The following is a 19,169-nucleotide window of genomic DNA, read 5'->3' on the forward strand; positions in this document are numbered from 1 at the left end:
GCTCATCCAAGTATGTAACTCAAATTTATCTGATTATTTAGGTGGAAGGACTTTATTTTATTCGTTACTGACACTGCATGCTATAATTCTCTTTTTCTAAAAGGCGCGAGGCCTTGCACTGTGGGGATTTACGAGATAAAACCTGCGTGTTAGGCTCAAATTAAACGATTTCTCCTTCATTGTTCTCTTCATCTTAAATCCTTTTACTCTCCTGATTTTTAGATGTATTTCAATACAATATGTGTTGAAGGTGATGTGATTCTTTTAAAAACCAAGTGACCGCCTCTTGTTCTCCTTATTTCTGAGATGTGAAAAAAATACGTGCGTATTTTCAAATGCGTAATCTCTCCTTCTGTGTGTATGTTGAGTATGTTAATATATTGTGTTGAAAGTCTGGATTATATTGACAGTGTATGTTGTGTCCTTTGATAGCTGGTGTGTGTTTTTACACGGTGAAACTCCACCTTTCCAGCTTTTCAAGTTTAAAAAATGACGCTACCCTCCAGCCATTTAGTTAATTTGATATAATCTTCATGTTATACATGTACTAGGGGCATAGGTGATGTTTGATGAGATCATTGGATATTTGCTTTCTGTCATGTCCTCAGTCAGCCAGAGAGAAAGTGGCCTCGATGTGGAGGTATAGTTTAGCTAATTGAAGTTTAATTAGACGTCTCTCTCTCTCTGTGTGTGTGTCTGTGTGCCTCTCTCTGTCTCCTCTCCTGCCTCCCCCTTTCTCTTTCTCACTCACACACTTTTATTTCCCATTTCCCGTTGGCTTGGGTATATCATGGCATACAGCTTGTCCACCAGGGGATCTGTCATATTTTCTGACGCACGTCTAATCCGTGACATATGGGAAATTTGAGCGTCGCGCGCCACATCGTGTGGCCATTTTTAGTTTTGTGCAATCGAAAAAAAGAAAGGGGGAAAGATGGGTGCAAACATTCCTGGTTGTTAAAGGGAGAAATTTACAGCTGAGTAATAAAAGTTTACGACTGAATCCTTTCTGCGATTGGCTGCGGCGAGCCACGTGGCACACGCTCTATGAACATGAACTTTATGCTGTTGTCTATTCTCTGGTCCTTCCCTTGTATCAGCAGCAGACTAAGCTGGGGCGTAGAAACGTCTTTTTTTCTTTACTCTAATATAAAAACATTGCACAGATATTTTAACGGTGCTTCGTGTGATATTCATGCGATCTCCGACTTCCTGACAGAGGGATCTTCGGGACAGTCGCCGCCTCTACCAGCCGCTGCGTTTACCCCCCCCCCCGGAGGCAATAAAGCCGCGACTGGGAGAGGAAAAGGAGCAAGCAAGCCCTGCTAGAAAAGACTTTTGACGGCAAACAGACAGCCTGCCTCTGTGAGCTCCTTCTCGCCGGGATGTGAAGACAGGACGCGGGAGATGTGCGGTCTGTTGATATTTCCCACTCGCCATCGTGACCCCTCAGCTGCTGCGCTGGACCATAGTGAAGCTCCAAACTACGGAGAGCCTGCTAGGGTAAGATTACACATACCTCTATTACTCTCTCTCAGTGTTTTCATGTTGTGTTTGGCCATCAGCCGCTGCTTGCTGGGTTGAAATGATGAATGATGCAGAGTGTGTGAGATCATGAGAAGGTGGAGGTGTCTCTTCTGTGTAGTTGTGACCTGACCTGTAGCCTGGGAGGCTGCTGATGCCTCGAGCGACTGGCTTTGTACCTTACTGGCTGCTGTAGCACCTGCTGTGTGTGCTGATCGCTTTAGCTTACATTAGCGAGGCATTTTAGAGATCCTGTGCCAATGTGTTGTAATAAATTGCCCACTGATAGTAAACTTTGTCATCACTCACAGGCCCTGCTGACCAGGGAGTGACAAATTTCATTCACGTGCTCTAATTATTTCTTGTTTCCATACTTGTTGTCACTTGTTATATTCAGTCTGTGCCAAGGGCCTGAATAACATATGCAATTGCGCGCGCGCGCATGCGCGCGCACACACACACACACACACACACACACACACACACACACACACACACACACACACACACACACACACACACACACAGAGGCTACAGTGTATACACACATTGACACACAGTTTGGATCCCGGCAGTGCCCCCTAGCGATCAGAAGTGCTGCATGTGGAAGTGGGCGGGTATTGAGGATTGTTGTTTATGGCTGCTGGTTTTCGGCAGCGGTTCACTGCGGATGTCAGCTGACCCAGCTGATACACTGCTGCCAGCGAGGAACCGCCACGAGCTGACACCGAGGAGTGTTTCTGAGTGTCTGATTTGTTGTTGTCACCTCGGAGAATGAGAGGACTGGTCTGTTTTATTGCTTTGTCCTGATGTGATAAGATGTAGTGATTTTTTTTAAATAGAAGGTGCTGTGACATAATCACCGACGACATTATAATGAGCAGCGTGAGATTTTATTCATACCATTAGCAATAATAATAATGAAATAAAAATCACCACAAATATCATCTTCATTATCATCAAAACCAACAGCAATAACAACACTTATTTTAACACCAGTGAACAAAGCGTTATGATTGAACTGTGGGTAATAAATCACACGTGATGTGGTATTTGTCATCAAATACACTTCAGTTCTTCGATTTCATTCTTTCCAACAATTTTGAAAAAAAAAAGAAAAATATACTTCCAATAATAAATCAAGATTAATTCAAAAATATTGCCAGCATTTGGAACAACACACATATGGGGCTTTAACCCATTTTAATACAAGTGTATGTGGGTGAGTGTGTGTGTTTGAAACCAAAGCAAATTTTGAAAAAACAAAACAAAAAACAAAACTCAACAAATATAAAGGATACTAAATTTCCCTTGCACCCCCTAACAGTATTGTTTACACATTGCAGTGAAGTATCCATAAATACCACCGTGTGTGTGTGTGTGTTTGTGCGCGTATGTGTGTGTGCATTTGAAGTTGAAGGCGTTTGTTTTATCAAAGCTCAGCTCGCTGCAAGACTCCCTCTGTGTTTTATTATTTTCTGCGCAGAGACAAAATATTTTTTAGTGTCATAAAGTGATTTCATGTATTTCTGTCCCCTGCTGAAGCTCAACAGACGCAACCTTACAATGTTGTAAAATACAATTATTGGCAGAGCCTCGTTCTGGAAGCCTTTAAAGTCTTATAACCTACTGTTGCACACGTTGTTTGCTTTTCCCTTATGAAACATTGCTGTTGCAATGGCTCGTGTCCTCTGCTGCCCAATACTCTGCCTGCAGAAAGAGAGAGGGAGAGGGGAGAGAAAGAAAGAAAGAAAGAAAGAAAGGGAGGGAGAAAGCGAGAGTCCATTTAAAGCATGACGTTTGGGTTGTTAGGTAAATCTTGGTTTAAAATAAGAGGGGAAAACCACAGTCTATTGTTTTGCCCTGCAGTGTTTTTAAACCCAGAGATAGGTTCGCATAAAACTCCATGAAGTCATGAATCTGTCCGCATCACCACATTTAAAACCTCACTTACAAATCCCGACAGGGCAAAAAATTTTGCCTACTAATGGTCATAATTTATGATGTGTGGATCAACATGCGCTCATTGGGCAACAGCTTCCTGAGTGCTTAACGAGCATAAAGTCGAACACTTCCGGACATTAATTGGGCTAGCCAGCGATGGTAAAGTGCTTATAGAGGGCTTTACATTGTTAGTATGTGAATTACTCCTTATTAGTAAGGTTAGAAGCGGGGGAGAGGAAAAAGCATCAGGGGCAGAGCAGACTTTGCCTCACTCGCTGTGTTTTTAATAATGGGTTATAATGTAGAAATTTTACAGGTCCCATATAGCTAATTCTGACTGATGTTGTGTTGTTGGATATTGATGTATAAGAATGCAGAAGCGGAGCTTAGAGGAGTGTGGACGCGCATGGGCCCTGTTGTGTTGCATAGGAGGACTGTTAGGCCTTTAGCAAAACGACCAATTAAATCGTACATTTAAAAGCGACTCAGCATGATAGAAACAAACCGTATAACCCCGACAAATGTACTAATAATACAAATAATAAAACTACTATTACTACTACTAATAATAATAGTCTTGTTACGCATGGCATCATCCTTCATTGCGCATTCACCCTAAGATGACTACAAACTACAAATCAGGTGCAGATACTATTCATTAATAAATTATTAACGCTAATTATTAATACTCATGGTTACTACTCAGTACCAGACTATTGTTAATAATTTATAATTTTCGTCTCCCGTGTTCTTTCTTTCGTTGCCGGTCGGTAATATCCTTTTAAAGCTCGTGCAAAGGTGGACCAAACGGCTCCTTTCCTTCCTGCATCAAAAGCCGCGCATGTGATTTGCCTCACGGGCCGCAATAAAACACTAAAACACGAGGGAAAGAATGACCTTTCTAATTCTGCACACTGGCGCACAACCTCCGCGGCATTCCTGCCTCTCCAGTCCACACATTGGCTTTAGTGTTCAGCCTTTATTTACAACCTAAAGTTTATGGAGCGGCGTGTTTTTGGGGGGGAGGCTGTGAATAACAATTAAGGAGAATTTCTGTTTTTCAACCCAAATATTTTTATAATTGTAGTCAAAATGTAGCTTTTTAAAGGTAATGTATTTTAAAAGGTTTTTCTTTTACAAGGAGTAAATTTTAACAACTGCTTAGTGACGACAGCAAAAAATATTATAATGAAACAAAGACTTGCACACATGCTGTTCCTGACACCGCGAGCATGACAAATCAACATAATACTGACTGCCAAACATCAAATTAATCACATCTGGGCTTTCTGTCGAGTGTTTGTATTTAACTCAAATTTCAGTTTGCAATTAAATATGTTATTATTTCTTTTTTTACTTTTTATGCAATATGTATTTTTATGTTTTGTAACTTAAATATTAAAATGCATTTGAATAAATTAGGACTCCCCAATAGTTTTAGTCTACTTAATGTTTGACCTTTCCCATAATAAACTAATTCGTTACTTAATAACGAAGTGAAGACAAAATAATCCCAGGAAAGCAATAGACGAAACATTCCAGCCTTCAACTTTTGCGCTTTATTTGCCTCAAATTTGTGCGACGCGGATGTCACATATGGCCACGAATAAGGCGATGGGAAACTTTTATTGCACCAGCTACTTCCTTCTCTTTGTTCTTGTCTCTTTTATGGGCTATTCAGGACCCCAAACAACAGACCAAACAGTGTTGCACGTTTAAGCTGCTAGTATTCACTCTATTGAAGTAATCAATGAGGTGGACCAATAGGCTGCTGCGTGTGAACAGACATTTTCAATAACTGTATTGATTATTTTATTGGTATCTATTATGGCCTGTTGCGAAAAGCCAAGATAATGTGAATTATATTGTTTCAAATGAATGTGTGCAGCTTTATATTCTCTGCTGTCTAAACGCGCCTTTTTAAACTTAAAAGCTTGTGGTATAAAAACTGCGCTCTTATCAGCTTCACAAAAAAATAATTTAATTATATTGATCACAGCAAACTGAGTGTGAGTGGAGCTTGGCTCTTTTGTAATATTATCGTGGGAATTTACGCGTTTCGAGGCAGCACATTTCGCCCTGACAGGCGCTCAAGTCTTGCTGGATTTTTGCAGAACACCTCTAAAGTAATTTCCAAACCCATCATTTGCTGCTGAGATAATTATCGGTTCCCCTTTCCCCCGTGTGTGTCAGAGGAATGTCGAAGTATGATCAGAACAGGGGGGAAAAAGACTGGAACATCTGCATAAGCATTTTAACACGTTGCAATTTACTGTAACTTTTGTGCGTAAAATAGAAAGCATTTATTATTATGAGTTAAAGAGACTGTACCTGAGAGCTGAGCTCATAGTGAGCACCGGCACTGTTGGCCTGTGGAGGATTTTGTCTGACGTGTGCTGGACAGTCGCATAACTGATTAGCTTTTGTGGCAGATATTATCTCCTTACAGACGCTGTTCTGTACTAGTCGCTCGGACCTATGCACGCTATTTCCCTGCACTTTAATGTCTCCACGTGCTGTGCTGTGCTTTCATTTGTGAGCCTGGGAGATTGCTGCTCGTGTTGCAGGGCTTTGCTGCAGAGATAGTTGTTGGTGTGCTGGGGAACGTCACTTGTTTTATTGCCCTCACAGAAGAGAGACCATAAACGCATTCTTACCACCTACACCCTCCCCCAGTTCACTGCAAAAGCATTGAAATTGCTCACATGCCAGATAATTCATACACAATGGAAACATTAACAGTATGTTGGAAACTCGTCGATATGGCTGAGATAAACAGTAAATGCCAATATTCATTTTAGTCTTCACACAAAGGCAGCGCGTCCTGCGGGATGAGACCATTTATATATTGTAGCCTCTCGCTGCAGTGGTGTTGTGAATTAAGTTTTGGATACACAAAAACACACACAATCACTCACAAAAGAATATACATCACAAGGGGGGGGGGGGGGTTGCTTCATATTTCAGTAAACTGATGTAATAGTTGATTTGCAGAGTTGCACTCTTTAAGACACCTTTGGAGTTGAGTTCATATGTGTTTTTATGCAAATGTTCCGCCTCGCTTTGAGTGTGATCACTGTACTTGAATGACATTGCCCACATTCTGCATCACACTTCCGCCCTTAACACTACATAATCTTAAACTTCAAGTCAAAAAAGCCCCATCCAGTCCAGCTGTATAGTGTGCCACTCCAACTCTACGTTGTGTTTATCGGCATTTAGCACTAATGTTCAAGCTCTGAGCTAAAAGCTACAGTTTCTCCTCAACTCCTGCCTCTCAATTGGTGGAGAACGGTCAGCTGACGTTGTCATATTGTCTCTCACCGAGCCAAGCCTCGGCTATAACACTCGGGTTTGTGCGTCTTAACCGGAGATTGGAAATTAATAATATTGAATCCTCAAAGTAGCCCACGTCCACTTAGAGAAGCAGAAAGTCGAGGGGGAAAAAAGAAGACCTTGGAGAAAGGTGTGGTTGGTTGACACAGACGGGAAGGAGATTTACTGAGAAGGAGATTGAAAAGAGACCGATAAAGAAGTGGGGAGAGTTGGAGAGAGGGTTACAGGCAAGGTATGAATTCTTATTTCGCAAACCCGTCGCTCTCCTGCCATTTATCCGGTGGTCAAGATGTTTTGCCTAACGTACCCCTAAACTCCACCACCTATGACACAGTCAGACATTTTTCGTCGTACGGTGCTGCTGTGACCCAGAATCGGATATATGCACCTTTCTACTCTCCTCAAGATAATGTCGTTTTTGGGTCTGGCAGGGCACAGTATGAGTATGGATCAAACGTGTTTCTTCAAGACAAGGACGTGCTCCCCAGCTGCAGACAAACAAACATGGGACTCAATACACAAAGCCACATTGCTCAAGAGTACAGTTTGGATCAAGGAAGAGCAGCAGCGCAGGACCAGAAAAGCAACATCCCGATCTACCCGTGGATGCAGCGAATGAACTCACACAGCGGTGAGTTTTACTACGACAAATAAATTAAGGAAATGGGCCAGTTTTACGATATGTCTTACCAAGAGAGTAAGTTACTTTTTATGGCCCCATAAAGCATTACTGTATCCCCTCGACTTGTAGATGGGCCTTTACATGTGCAAACAAACAGCTTTCATATTAAGAAAGATATAGTAGCCATGATCAGTAGCGTGAGGCAGAGAGAATGCATTATGACGCTTTCATTATTTTAGATAATAAAGCAAAGATGCCCTTAGAGATTACATTCGTCTTTCAGTTAAAATGTGTTTATTTTTCTACGTGGATTTGAAAGCAATTATGATTCTTGCAATGAGGTAAAACTTATGCTCAAGTGCTTCAAAGTAATATTAGAGCACAGACAGAAGCATGCTTATTTTAAATGGCAAATGTGACTTCGCTTTCTGAACGATTAAACCAGTGACTTCACTTTGTATTTCAGCAGGAGTGGGCTACGGGACAGACAGACGCAGAGGACGTCAAATATACTCTCGTTACCAAACACTTGAGCTGGAGAAGGAGTTTCATTTCAACCGCTACCTGACCAGGCGCAGACGCATCGAAATCGCCAACGCGCTTTGTTTAACTGAGCGGCAGATAAAAATCTGGTTTCAGAACCGACGCATGAAATGGAAGAAAGAGAGCAACCTGACCTCCACGGTGACTGGAAGTGAACAGACAGGAGCCTCTACAGAGGAGGAGCGCAGTGGCGCAATGGAAGAAGAGAAGGATGAGGACAAGAAGAAAGAATAAAATAAAATAAGAAGGAGGGAAAAAACACCTGATGACCATTAAAACCCAACATAACTACCTAAAAAATTATATGGACTTGAGAGCGACTTCACTGCATGATGGCTACCCCGCAGCTTTTCCACTTATACCCCATATTGACCACAGGAGTGTTGAGCCTGAGAAATCCAGATTATTTCAGCCACAGTATGGCCCCTTGTGACATTTGGATTTTTTAATTTTTTTTTTTATTTTATTGCAATGTCACACTTGTATTGTGAAAATAAAAAGAAGTATTCAGTTTATTTCCCATGCCAGTAAAAATCTATGTATTTATCCCCCCTAAAACACCCCATCCATCACTGTGAACCCTTTGATCACCTCAAAAAAATACAGTGTTGGTTAACTCAGTGTTGTACATGCACATTCCACGGAAGGAAAGGACCGAGTGGACACTTTAGTTGATCCCAGTATAATCCAGTATACTTGAATCGTCCGTAAAAAAAGTGTCCTGCATTAACATGAAAAGTTGCACGGACATAGACTACAATCCACACGCGCACACACACACACACACACACACACACACACACACACACACACACACTGAAATGCCTGTATATAATCAACAGTATACTATGTAAATCCTGTGAGGACTTATGTGCATTTAGCCGCTTTGATAGACGCTGCATAACATAAAAATTGCGCTTAGCCCCCCTTTTTTATTTTCATCATTTGACACAATAGGCTTTCCTTGTGAAATAGATTTGTACACTAGTAATTCTTCACTTTTGTTTGGAAGTTACATGTTTTGTCATAATTGTGTATCATGGAATAAAATATTTGTAAAAATTTCACCCTTTCGTCTTGTGTTTTTTGGGACTTTTTGCACTTACTGAGTCAAATGATCGCATAAAGAAATATTTCATGAAATATGCATTAAACTGACTGGGAAGGCTTTTTAGTACATTTTAATACTATCATGACCTTTTATGGCGAAGAGAAGCTGGCTATCAAGTAAGCCAGTAAAGTGATTTTTAATCAATTTTTGGCCTCTTAAATATCAATATTCGACTTTCTGATAGGTATGATATGAGCACGGGAATGAGCTATTGTCCAATATGCGGTAAAACATTATAACATTCCCGTAGCTTTAGATGTTAGGCTACTTTAACACAACTTCTGGCGACGTTCAAGTTTTACGTCCATGTGCGTATTTTAACCGAGTGGGCACTTTAAATCCTCCTAATTATTATTATTGTTATTGTTATTATTATTGTTATTATTATAATGATATTAAATTCAATTATGACTGTATTGGTGTGTTAGTGGACCCGCAGTGTGTCTGACAGACAGCTCTGGCCGGTCCTGACCGTCCTGCTCCATACCAGACACCAGATGACGCTCTTGTCTTACTGTCCTGCCCTTTTTTGCGCTAAAGATCCCTGCCTGGTCCTCAACAACCAACAGCTCAAAGTTTACCGGACACGTTTCTCCTATTCATCAATATCCCCATTGAGTATCAAAGCCAATTTATGACTGGCCAACATGTGCACGTGATCCCATACAAATACCCCATATTTGGGCAGCGCACGTCGGATCAAGAATTAAAAAAAAGATACCAAAGCCTACTCCACCTATAAATCCTGGATTATTTTTTTAGGGCAGACAGCTCTGAATTTTCCAAAAGCGGCTCCAAAGAAAAGCAATGATCAACAAAAACAAGGAAATAACCGCAACATACATGCCGCAGCACTCTCGACTTTAAAAGTATCGGTGATAGTTTGGGGGGAAAAAATGAGCTCTTATGTTGACAGCTGCAATCTCAGGCAAACAAGCGAGACAACTTCTCCTAACACTATGTTTAGTTTCGATCTTTCTGGGCGCACGTCCAGCCGTTATGAGGGTGTTAATGTGAACGGGATATTCACTTGTCCCGTCCCCACGACCTCTCTTGAACGGCAGGAGATGAAAACTAGCCTGCGTGGCAACACGGATACTCCTCTCCCGTCAGGACCACAGATAACCATGGTCTCCAGTAGCTCGTCCGTGGGCGCAAGCGGGCTCAACTACGGCAGCAGCGCGCTGCTGGGACGAGGGGCGGACAGAGACCCGGAGAGGAGCGCAAAATCCGGCGGCAACAAGAGCCAGGAGAGCGACAGAAACGCGGAGAGCACGCAAACGGTGAAACGACACACAAATGTGAACCAGCGTCAGGACAGTGAGCAGCGACCACAGATTTATCCATGGATGACAAAACTGCACATGAGCCACGGTAAAGTTTGCCTGTTTTTCCTAAAGTGCGACTAAAGATGCTTTCCCTTATTCACTCTTTACGCTGCAACACTTCTTTTCGCCCGTTCCAGTTTCCCTCTTGAGTTTTATAGGCCAAACGCAGGAAATAATAAAAACTCGCGGTCATAAATTTTATGACAAAGGCATCCATTGCTCGTAAACCTGCTCTGTTACGGTGAAGAGGTGATCTGTGGGGTGATTTATGGTGGTATAATTGGATAAGAGAACAAAACTGTGATAAAACTATGAAATAATATTCACAATTTTCAACTCCAAGTATTAGTTCTTTTGCCTTGCTTCGTTTATAGTCTTAGTTAATGTTTTAAATGGTCAGACTCACTGTGTGTGTGTGTGTGTGTGTGTGTGTGTGTGTGTGTGTGTGTGTGTGTGTGTGTGTGTGCGCGGGAGAAGCTTTAGCCTTAAATTGAACTCTGGGACCTGACCCAATCATGAACTTTTCACCTCTAAAAGATTTGAATAGGCGTGCTTCTTCTGCATGCCCTGAAACCACTGCTTCAACTATTTAGGCTGCAGATGGACAGTGTGCAAATTTGGTGCATTAAAAGAGAAAGACTTGTGTTTAGTGTTGCTCCATATGCAAACACCCAGGAGCACACAGCAGGGACGTTAAAAATATTCAAGTTTAATAGCAGCATAAGGCCTGTTGCTTTACTTAGCACGCCTTTGCATGAGTGTAGAAATGCATATCTGGAAAACATCAGTTTCCATTTTCTAATCCCTCTTCTTTAGATTTTACACATCTGTTTTTCCTCCCACGATGTTATACTCCCCTAACCCTGAGCAGCGGTGTTAGGCCGAGGCCAGTGTTTACAGGGAGGCCAACACATTATTAGTTATCCGGTTTTACATATTGCAATAAGATAAGATTTCTTTAGCAATAGTATTTGTGCATTTTACGTTTATATGCGAAAGAAAGAGTGCCCTCCTCCCTTTAAAATTGAGTATATTTATTGGATCTAGTTAACCATCCTTATCAGCCTGACATCATTTTTTATTACAAAAATCCACAGTAAGTAATATCAGGTTAAATAAAGACATTTGATCTTTTACATGAGGGTGAAAGGGGACATAAATTAATAGATGTGTGCTTGTAATGCTTATTTTTTATGACTATACAGTCTTTTTTTCTAATTGTAATAATAGCTTATTATTATTATATTTATTTATAATGCTTCTGAAAGCTAACTGATTTTAATACCACTTCAGAATCGGAGGGTAAGCGGTCCAGGACCAGTTACACCCGCTACCAGACTCTGGAGCTGGAGAAAGAGTTTCACTTCAACCGGTACCTGAGCCGCCGCAGGCGCGTAGAGATCGCCCACACCCTGTGTCTAAACGAGAGGCAGATCAAAATCTGGTTCCAGAACAGACGAATGAAGTGGAAGAAGGACTCAAAGATCAAAGTGAAGGAATAAGAAGTGCACCAGAGAGCGGGGTGCATGCAGCACGTTTTCACTGCACAGTGCTGGAGTGCCGCCTGACCTCCGGATGAACTGCTCGGAGCAATGACATCATGACACCGCTCTGTGTGCTTCATCACCAATTATGTGTCACTCGCTGCAGTTTGGGACCTAATGTATTGAATATCACTCACTTTGATCAATCGGTTTACATTTCTAAATTAATTTGCTGCCCATGCGATGATAACCTCACTTTGCTGCACGAAGGGGACAAGAGGTTGAGGGGAGCTGCAGGGTCCTTCACGCTGCAAGGCTTTTTTGGGGGTCTGCAGTGCACTGAAAGGCTGCACAATGCTAGTAATAATAATCTATGTTTTTAATTAGGATAAGAGTAGTGGGGGCTGGGTGAGAGCCTGCATCATTTCATCATCATGTGATAAAACTTAACTAATCAAAATAAAGAATATTTCTGGCGAAGCAACAGTGCCATAGTTTTCCAAAATTAAAAAAACAAAACAAACACACTTTTCCTCCTCTTTCCTCTTTCTTTTTTTAAATCTCTCTAACATGTTGCTGTGGTTGAGTGTGTGATGTGTTCAGTGAGCTAATATCTCTGTGAGTGGGGTTTCTGTGAAGGCATCTTGTCTGTCATATCCTTGTGAATCTGCATCATGATGTATAATTCAGCGACTGTATGTGATAATATTGTGATGTGCAATGAAGCCTCTCGCCCTCTGTAAGTTTTACACGGCACATAGAATAATAGAATAATATAGGTGGCTTGATTGTCGATTGTAACCAATAAAGTCTCATAATTAAAAGTAAGGATTTTTTCCAATGGTCAGTATCCACATTTCTGTCATTATTTTCTAGAAGTTGGTTGCGTAATCACTTTTATGCCACTTTTATGAATTAAATAGCTGCAGAAATTGTACGTTGATAAAAGAAAAATACAGATTTTCTTTTTATTTTATCCTACTGACCACGTTTTGGGTTTTTTTTAGGCTGGCCCGGAATCCCCAGAATTTCATTGACTGACAAACGCGCTCTGAAGTTTAAGGCCCTCATAAAACTTTATTGCCCCTTTTTCCAGCACTCCACCACAGGGAGACTCCCGTTTCCTGTTTTGTCAGGGAAGGAAGGGACACTAGCCTGTGATAACACTCGCCCACAACACAACATGGATGCAAAACTTTGGTTTCCTGTGGCCGCAGACTGACGCGCCATCACTGCTGAGGCCATATGGCGACTTTATGATATCGCCCTGCCCTTTAATCCTGGCATCATTACACTGTAGTTAAAACAACACCAGCACACACAGGACATAAAATCACACCAGCAGCCTGGCGTGTGTGTCGTTTGTAGAAGTTTGACGCAGCATATAGCCCAAGTTTAGAATGTAATTTCTCTACAGCACTACTTAAAGAAAATAAAAATCAACTCACCTCTTAAACTAATAGCTTCCTATTCAACTTCCTTGACGGTTTTGAGAAAGCACAGCGTCCACTTTCTCTGCGCTCTGTTAGGCCTAACCTATACGTGGACAATGTATTGAATCCCTTTTTGAATGTCTTTCTTTTAGGGTATTTTAAAGTTTACAAGGTTACATATGCCAATTGCCCCAAGCAGGGCCTGTGAATGGTGCATAGGAAGCACGTGGTGTCATTTAAGTGGGTTTTATGGCCTGGAAGAGCTGACAAACCTTCGATATATACACATCATATATAATCTTAACTGTCCGGAATCGCAGCTGCTGGCTTCCCCTTATCTGAGGAAGAAAGGGCTTTGTGGCAGTGAGGATGCAGTGCCTTTCTCCGGACCGTGTAGTGCGGAGGACTGAGAGCTGCTGCAGTAAGTTGATTTTAACTTTGCCTTTGCAGGCCTGCGAGCGTGCGGAGAAAAATACTGCTTATGTTTTATGTCAGCGTGACTTTGAATGCATGGTTGATAATTTCATTAACTTAAAAAATAACGATTTTTTTGGGCGCTTTTGCTTTTCATGATAATAGAATGGCGTTTTTAAAATAGTCGAGAAAATCCTATTTTTTAGGTGTTTTAAAGGGGGGTTGGCGCTGCATATTTAGCCCGAAAAAAACGGATAGACAGATACGCCGCCCATTGTTATTGGTTTGTCATTAGGAGTTTTTTTTCCGCAGCAGTCTTTTTATTTGTATCAGATTATAATCGCAGGAATTTAAATGCAAGATGTGTCGGTTTTAATGCCTGTCAGCCGATTTGAGACCCAGTGGCAGTCCGTTTCATTCAACAGTTTGTTTTGCATGTTAATGCTGTCAGTAAGAGAATAGAAAAATATTTGAGAGGTGACTGTGGAGAAAATGAAAAGTCAGTTATCCAAAATCATCTGGCGTCCAGCTTCACCATCCACCCCACCCTCTCTCTCTCTGTCTCTCTGCCTGTCTGTCTGTCTGTCTGTCTCTCTCTCTAACATACACACTGACCCTCTCTTCTACCTGTCTGCGGTCTCTTTTTACTTCCTAGTAAAGTCTTAGTTTGCATGGCTGCAGATTGAGTAAAACAATGTGTTGAGAATAAAATGTGACTTTTGTTCAGTGTGATGCTAAAATGTTGTCTTAGTTGAAATACTGCACCATAAAAGCTATAAAACACAAAACCTGATGATTAAAATGCTTCATCTCACCGTGTCACCTTCACATGATGTTAGTGTTTGTCCTCCTGAGCTCCTGTTGTTTTAGGGTCATGTCTGGGCCAACAGACAGGTTTGATTCAAAGGCACTTTGCAGTATAATTATGGGGTCCAAAGCCTGAGAAGAAAAAGAGGCAGTGTGTGTGTGTGTGTGTGTGTGTGTGTGTGTGTGTGTGTGTGTGTGTGTGTGTGTGTGTGTGTGTGTAGTGTGTGTAGTGTGTGTAGTGTGTGAGAGAGATACTGTTGCATGCTTTACAAAAAGCACCTGCACGATAGAAAAATATTTGTTTTTGTCCTCACTGCAGGGGCAGATGTTACTGCATTGATAAGTTTGGAGACTGATGAGGCGAAGTGATCTTTTAAGCTCGATAATTTTCTGTTGCACTATAGGGCACATCATTTAATTGGCCATGTGTCTTAGAAAGCAGTTCAGCCTAGAAATACTGGTCTTTTCTTAGTGAATGAGTGGAATTGCAAATGGCTCATTTTGATATTAAATCTTGTTTGTGTGAGTACAGCTCAGGTGATGGAGCAAGTTAAAACAGGGGTGTACATGTTGCAGCATCAGAGTTAGTTAGTTAGTTAGGGGTTTACAGCCTTCAGATCACAAAAACTATGTGCACCTTTATCTATGTCACGCTGTATGATGACGGACAGTCTTTTCTGTGTTGTTTTCAACTTTAAAAAAATCAGGATCACTTTTTCAGTCTGTGCAGATTTTGTTTTCAGGTGTGCAGGATGATCAATGATACACTTCCAATAGGGGGCACTGTGTAACACGCTGCTGTGTGGGTGATACACTGTGGGGGCAATGTGTCCACGTATTGGCACTGATTATTGCTCCTTTCATGCCCAAATGTTGTTTTATTTCACTCTGTTTTTTTGACATTAGGGTTGTCATATTTATTATTATCAGAGGGAGAAAAGATATCATTGCAATCTCCCAAACTAAAATAAAAAAAAAAAAAATCAAAAATCCACAATATGCAGTTGTTTTCCTTCAAAAACAACCAATTACATATTTTTTTCTTGTTTAATAAATTAATAACATATTTACTGTGTGATCTAACATCTTCACAGAGGCTGCAGCGCCCTTCATATAATCGAAATGATTTTATTCTCACGACTTTTCATTCATTGCATCTTGAGAGGAAGTTTGCATCAAGACTGTTGTTGCAGAAATTAGAAACTCCAGCTCAAATCAATCTGATATCACTTCAGTAAAAGTGAAACAGTCTAAATATCCGTTTTCACTGCCACGTCCTGTTGTATTCCTTTCTTTGACCTGTGGAGCTGACACTGTCATCATTCAATCCACGGAGGTCATTTCCGGGTGAGCACAGACTTCCCTTTGTCTGAGCCCAAATAAGAACCATAAAGTCCCATTACATCGTTCTCGAGCACGGCCAGAATTTATTTACAATGTGAAGACAAAGTCGTGATTTTTTATTATTGACTGTTCGCCATAATTCAGCCGCGCTGAAGTCCAGGGATTTCTATTCATAGAGCATTTGCCCAAGGAAATACCAAAATGCTTGTAAATTTACTTTTACTGTCTGAAAATGACCCGTCCTAAATTTTTCTGTCCTCGGTCCCACTTCTGCAGGAGCCCACACATGTCAAAGCTTTTCTAGGGCAGCCTCCCTTCAATTAGGGCTAGATAACAGAGGAGATGAGACGCACAGGGACAAACTGAAGGATCATTAAGATGAAATAATAACGCAACATATCAAAACGGTTCGTTTCTGTGTTTGAGCACCGAGAGATTAACTGTAGGAAAAATGTTTTGGATGAAATAAATACGCATGGCTTTTCGATTATTTTCTATCATTTGTTGCTCATAATTTTATTTGATTCATTTTTATTTCTTGGTATTATTTGTATGAGCTGTTGGCGATTTTAAATGGAGCGAAAACGAAATACGGTGCACACATTGCATCAATTTATTTGTTAAAGTATATAAAGAACAGTCTTAAGTATAAAGTTATACGCCTGCTTTTTGTTACTTTACAAATACGTGCTCAGTTAATTTAAGCAATGGTCAGTGGATAATTTATAATGATAAAATAATAAAAAGAATAAATATATATATTTAAATTTATTGATGTAATATATGTTTTTTAAAACGTAAATATTAGTTTAATGTGTAGAATTGGGGCTTATTTATCAAGAATTATAGTTGTACCGTTTGGATACAAAACGTCTTTTTGTTGTTGTTGTTTTTTTTTTGTTTTTTTTTTTACTTAAAAGTATTCTTGATCTAATTTTCGTTTTCTTTCTATTTTCCAGACAGTTCATCGGGTCAAAATGAGTGGCACCGTGGATTTATCAGTAAGTGTTATCCATCGCCCCACGCCTTTCCACCTGGCTTTAGTCAAGAGCTTTGACACTTCGTGGAGCTTGTTATTTGGCTGTAGGCAAACAGCTGGCTCCACTGACATCAAATCCCTGCACTCTCAACGAACTGGTGCTCATACGAGGACTGCGGTTTAACTTTTAACTTTTTTAATTTTTCCCTTTCAAATATTAAACCTAAAACTGCCACTTAAGCTCGAATTACTGTCCTCCTACAAACTACTTGTGTCTAGTTAATAGCCAGAGAAGTTGCACTCTTGTTGCACAGGTGAACTGGATTTAACGCTGCAGCATGAGTCTAATGAACCACAACATTGCCATAATGAACTGCAAACCGACCAATGGTTTCTGTGGGGCATCTAGTATCTAAAACCACCTCTGCTCCCCTGGCTGCTGCTGTTATACGGTATTCATATCCAACTAGTCTCCAGTCTGTCTGCACTTCATTAAAACTTTTTATTTTAACTGGACGATCCAGTTTAACGTTATTACACCTGGGGAGAGTAAACGTGTAGAGGCTATTAGGTTAAGGGTTTGATTAAAAGCGCATCGTAACCATTTTCAGGAGGGAGCGGAATATTGCTGCACTGTCTGCATCCAGGTCAGGTGCTGCTGGGGCCACCAAATTAAAAACACGCCATGCATGGACACAACCTCCACATAGTTTCGCGCAGATTTATTTTGTTTACATACGTACATGTGTGAACACGCTTGTACGGCTGTTATTTTGCAGGAGGGGTGGGGAAGAGGAGAAAAGCTTAACAATTTCTCAAATGAACAAATGAAACATCAAATTAGTCCGCCTGAGGGCCTCATTTTTTGTACTTCTACATTATAACTAGTTATTGAACTAGGTGCACGATCTGAAAGCCATTTGTGGGGAGAAAGAATTCATTGCTGTCTCTCCATCAATAATCCTTGGCAGTGAACTATTGGAACCAGTCAAACGCGAGGGGTGAAACGCGGGTCAGGCTGTCTAACTAATATTAAAATGCGTCCGCCAGAGCGCATGGGGCGAGAGGGAGTATGTGGAGTGCGTGCAGCTCTTGCACACTGGTGCACAACAAACAGACGAAGCCAAATGAGCATGAGTTGTTTGTGACTATTTCCACGATAGTTTGTTGGCTCAGAATGCTTTGTTCTTCAATAAAAAAAAAAAAATCTATGAAATTGATACCCAGAGTGCACGCGGAGAAATATGTAGATTGAGATGTTTTTTGACAGTGTTTGAAGTCCCCTGCGCATTTCCACTGTAATCAATTCCATTGATTCACAATCTGAGCATGTTTGCTGTTTTTAATAACCCCCTGAAACAGGTCACATGTCTGATATAGCATTTTTCATCCGAAGCTTTTCTCATTAGCTTCCAGAGTGGCAGGAAGAAAGGTTACCGAGCGGTCAGTATGGTAATAGCGAGCAGAAGAAATGGTTGGGAACAATAGAAACTTATTTTTCATCTGTGCTGTCACGCCATCCCTTTGTATCCGCCGTGTTTGTGACTGAATATTCATATAGGAGCTACCTCAAAGGCAGAGGTTGAATGTTAAGAAAAGGGAGCCTCTTGTCCTTTGCGCACGATGCGTTTGTGTGAGTGTGTGTGCATGCAGATTTGCGTATATACTTTTTGTTATTTGGAGAAAACACGCTACATTTTCTCTTGGAGCAGAGTACAATAGATGTGTGTTTGTGATTTAAAAAAACATCTCGCTTTGTGCCGTATTTCTGTTGCAGCCTGAGTATTTGTTACACTCTTCAGACAGGATGACCTGCTTGCATAGCCTGAGAGATCACCTTTGCAATGTCTAACCTTAAACACATTAGTTGTCTATATGTACCCTGTAGAACCGAATTTGTGTGAAGTACAAACAATCGCAAATACGTCTCTACAGGAATACATGGGCAACTGAAATACCACGCCAGCCAATGGATGCTTCTGCTTCTGCTCCTCTTCACGTCTCTCACCCTCTTTCCCCCTCCTCTCCTCCTGCTACTGAATACACAAGCAACAGTGATATACACATACAACCTACATCCAGGCACTAGCAATGCAATAACATTGTCACAAGTGTATTCATAGTCCAGACAGCCGCTGATTGTGTAGGTAGGCCACAGAGAGCAAACCCATGTGTGCAGTGCGCGGCTACTACTGTGTCAGACCCTGTAAAACACGTTAGGAACCAGGGGTCGTTTAAAAGTGACTGATTTACGGCTTTTATTGCTCTATAAAACGCCTCTAACATCCTCGCTGGCGGTA

The 19,169-nt window shown here is 41.1% G+C and overlaps 2 protein-coding genes across 5 annotated transcripts; both read left to right on the forward strand.

The window, feature by feature from the left end:
* Window positions 1-1,095: 1,095 nt before the first annotated feature.
* Window positions 1,096-17,915, forward strand: hoxc5a (homeobox C5a). 3 transcript variants are annotated; one of them, XR_006106042.1, is made up of 2 exons: window positions 1,096-1,503; window positions 16,850-17,915. XR_006106042.1 is itself a non-coding variant. In XM_042491496.1 (2 exons), exons 1-2 carry the CDS (start codon window positions 9,977-9,979, stop codon window positions 11,908-11,910), a joined length of 687 nt encoding a protein of 228 aa, XP_042347430.1. In that variant the 5' UTR covers window positions 9,849-9,976; the 3' UTR covers window positions 11,911-12,315. The 3 variants fall into 3 exon arrangements, 1 of the variants encoding a protein (XP_042347430.1); XR_006106043.1 differs by lacking the exon at window positions 16,850-17,915 and adding an exon at window positions 11,702-11,775; XM_042491496.1 differs by lacking the exons at window positions 1,096-1,503; window positions 16,850-17,915 and adding exons at window positions 9,849-10,454; window positions 11,702-12,315.
* hoxc6a (homeobox C6a) lies at window positions 6,358-8,994 on the forward strand. Of its 2 annotated transcripts, none has more exons than XM_042491494.1 (2): window positions 6,358-7,435; window positions 7,893-8,994. In XM_042491494.1, exons 1-2 carry the CDS (start codon window positions 7,039-7,041, stop codon window positions 8,201-8,203), a joined length of 708 nt encoding a protein of 235 aa, XP_042347428.1. In that variant the 5' UTR covers window positions 6,358-7,038; the 3' UTR covers window positions 8,204-8,994. The 2 variants fall into 2 exon arrangements, with proteins under 2 accessions (XP_042347428.1, XP_042347429.1); XM_042491495.1 differs by having other exon boundaries at window positions 7,896-8,994.
* Window positions 17,916-19,169: the final 1,254 nt, after the last annotated feature.

This window comes from Plectropomus leopardus, chromosome 8 (genome assembly GCF_008729295.1).
Source record: "Plectropomus leopardus isolate mb chromosome 8, YSFRI_Pleo_2.0, whole genome shotgun sequence".
NCBI lineage: Eukaryota > Metazoa > Chordata > Actinopteri > Perciformes > Serranidae > Plectropomus > Plectropomus leopardus.

Coding starts and splice junctions, on each gene's coding strand:
- hoxc6a (XM_042491494.1), top strand. CDS start 7,039: ATGAATTCTTATTTCGCAAACCCGTCGCTCTCCTGCCATTTATCCGGT. Junction 7,436..7,892: donor GCGAATGAACTCACACAGCG/GTGAGTTTTACT, acceptor TTTGTATTTCAG/CAGGAGTGGGCTACGGGACA.
- hoxc5a (XM_042491496.1), top strand. CDS start 9,977: ATGAGCTCTTATGTTGACAGCTGCAATCTCAGGCAAACAAGCGAGACA. Junction 10,455..11,701: donor AAAACTGCACATGAGCCACG/GTAAAGTTTGCC, acceptor ATACCACTTCAG/AATCGGAGGGTAAGCGGTCC.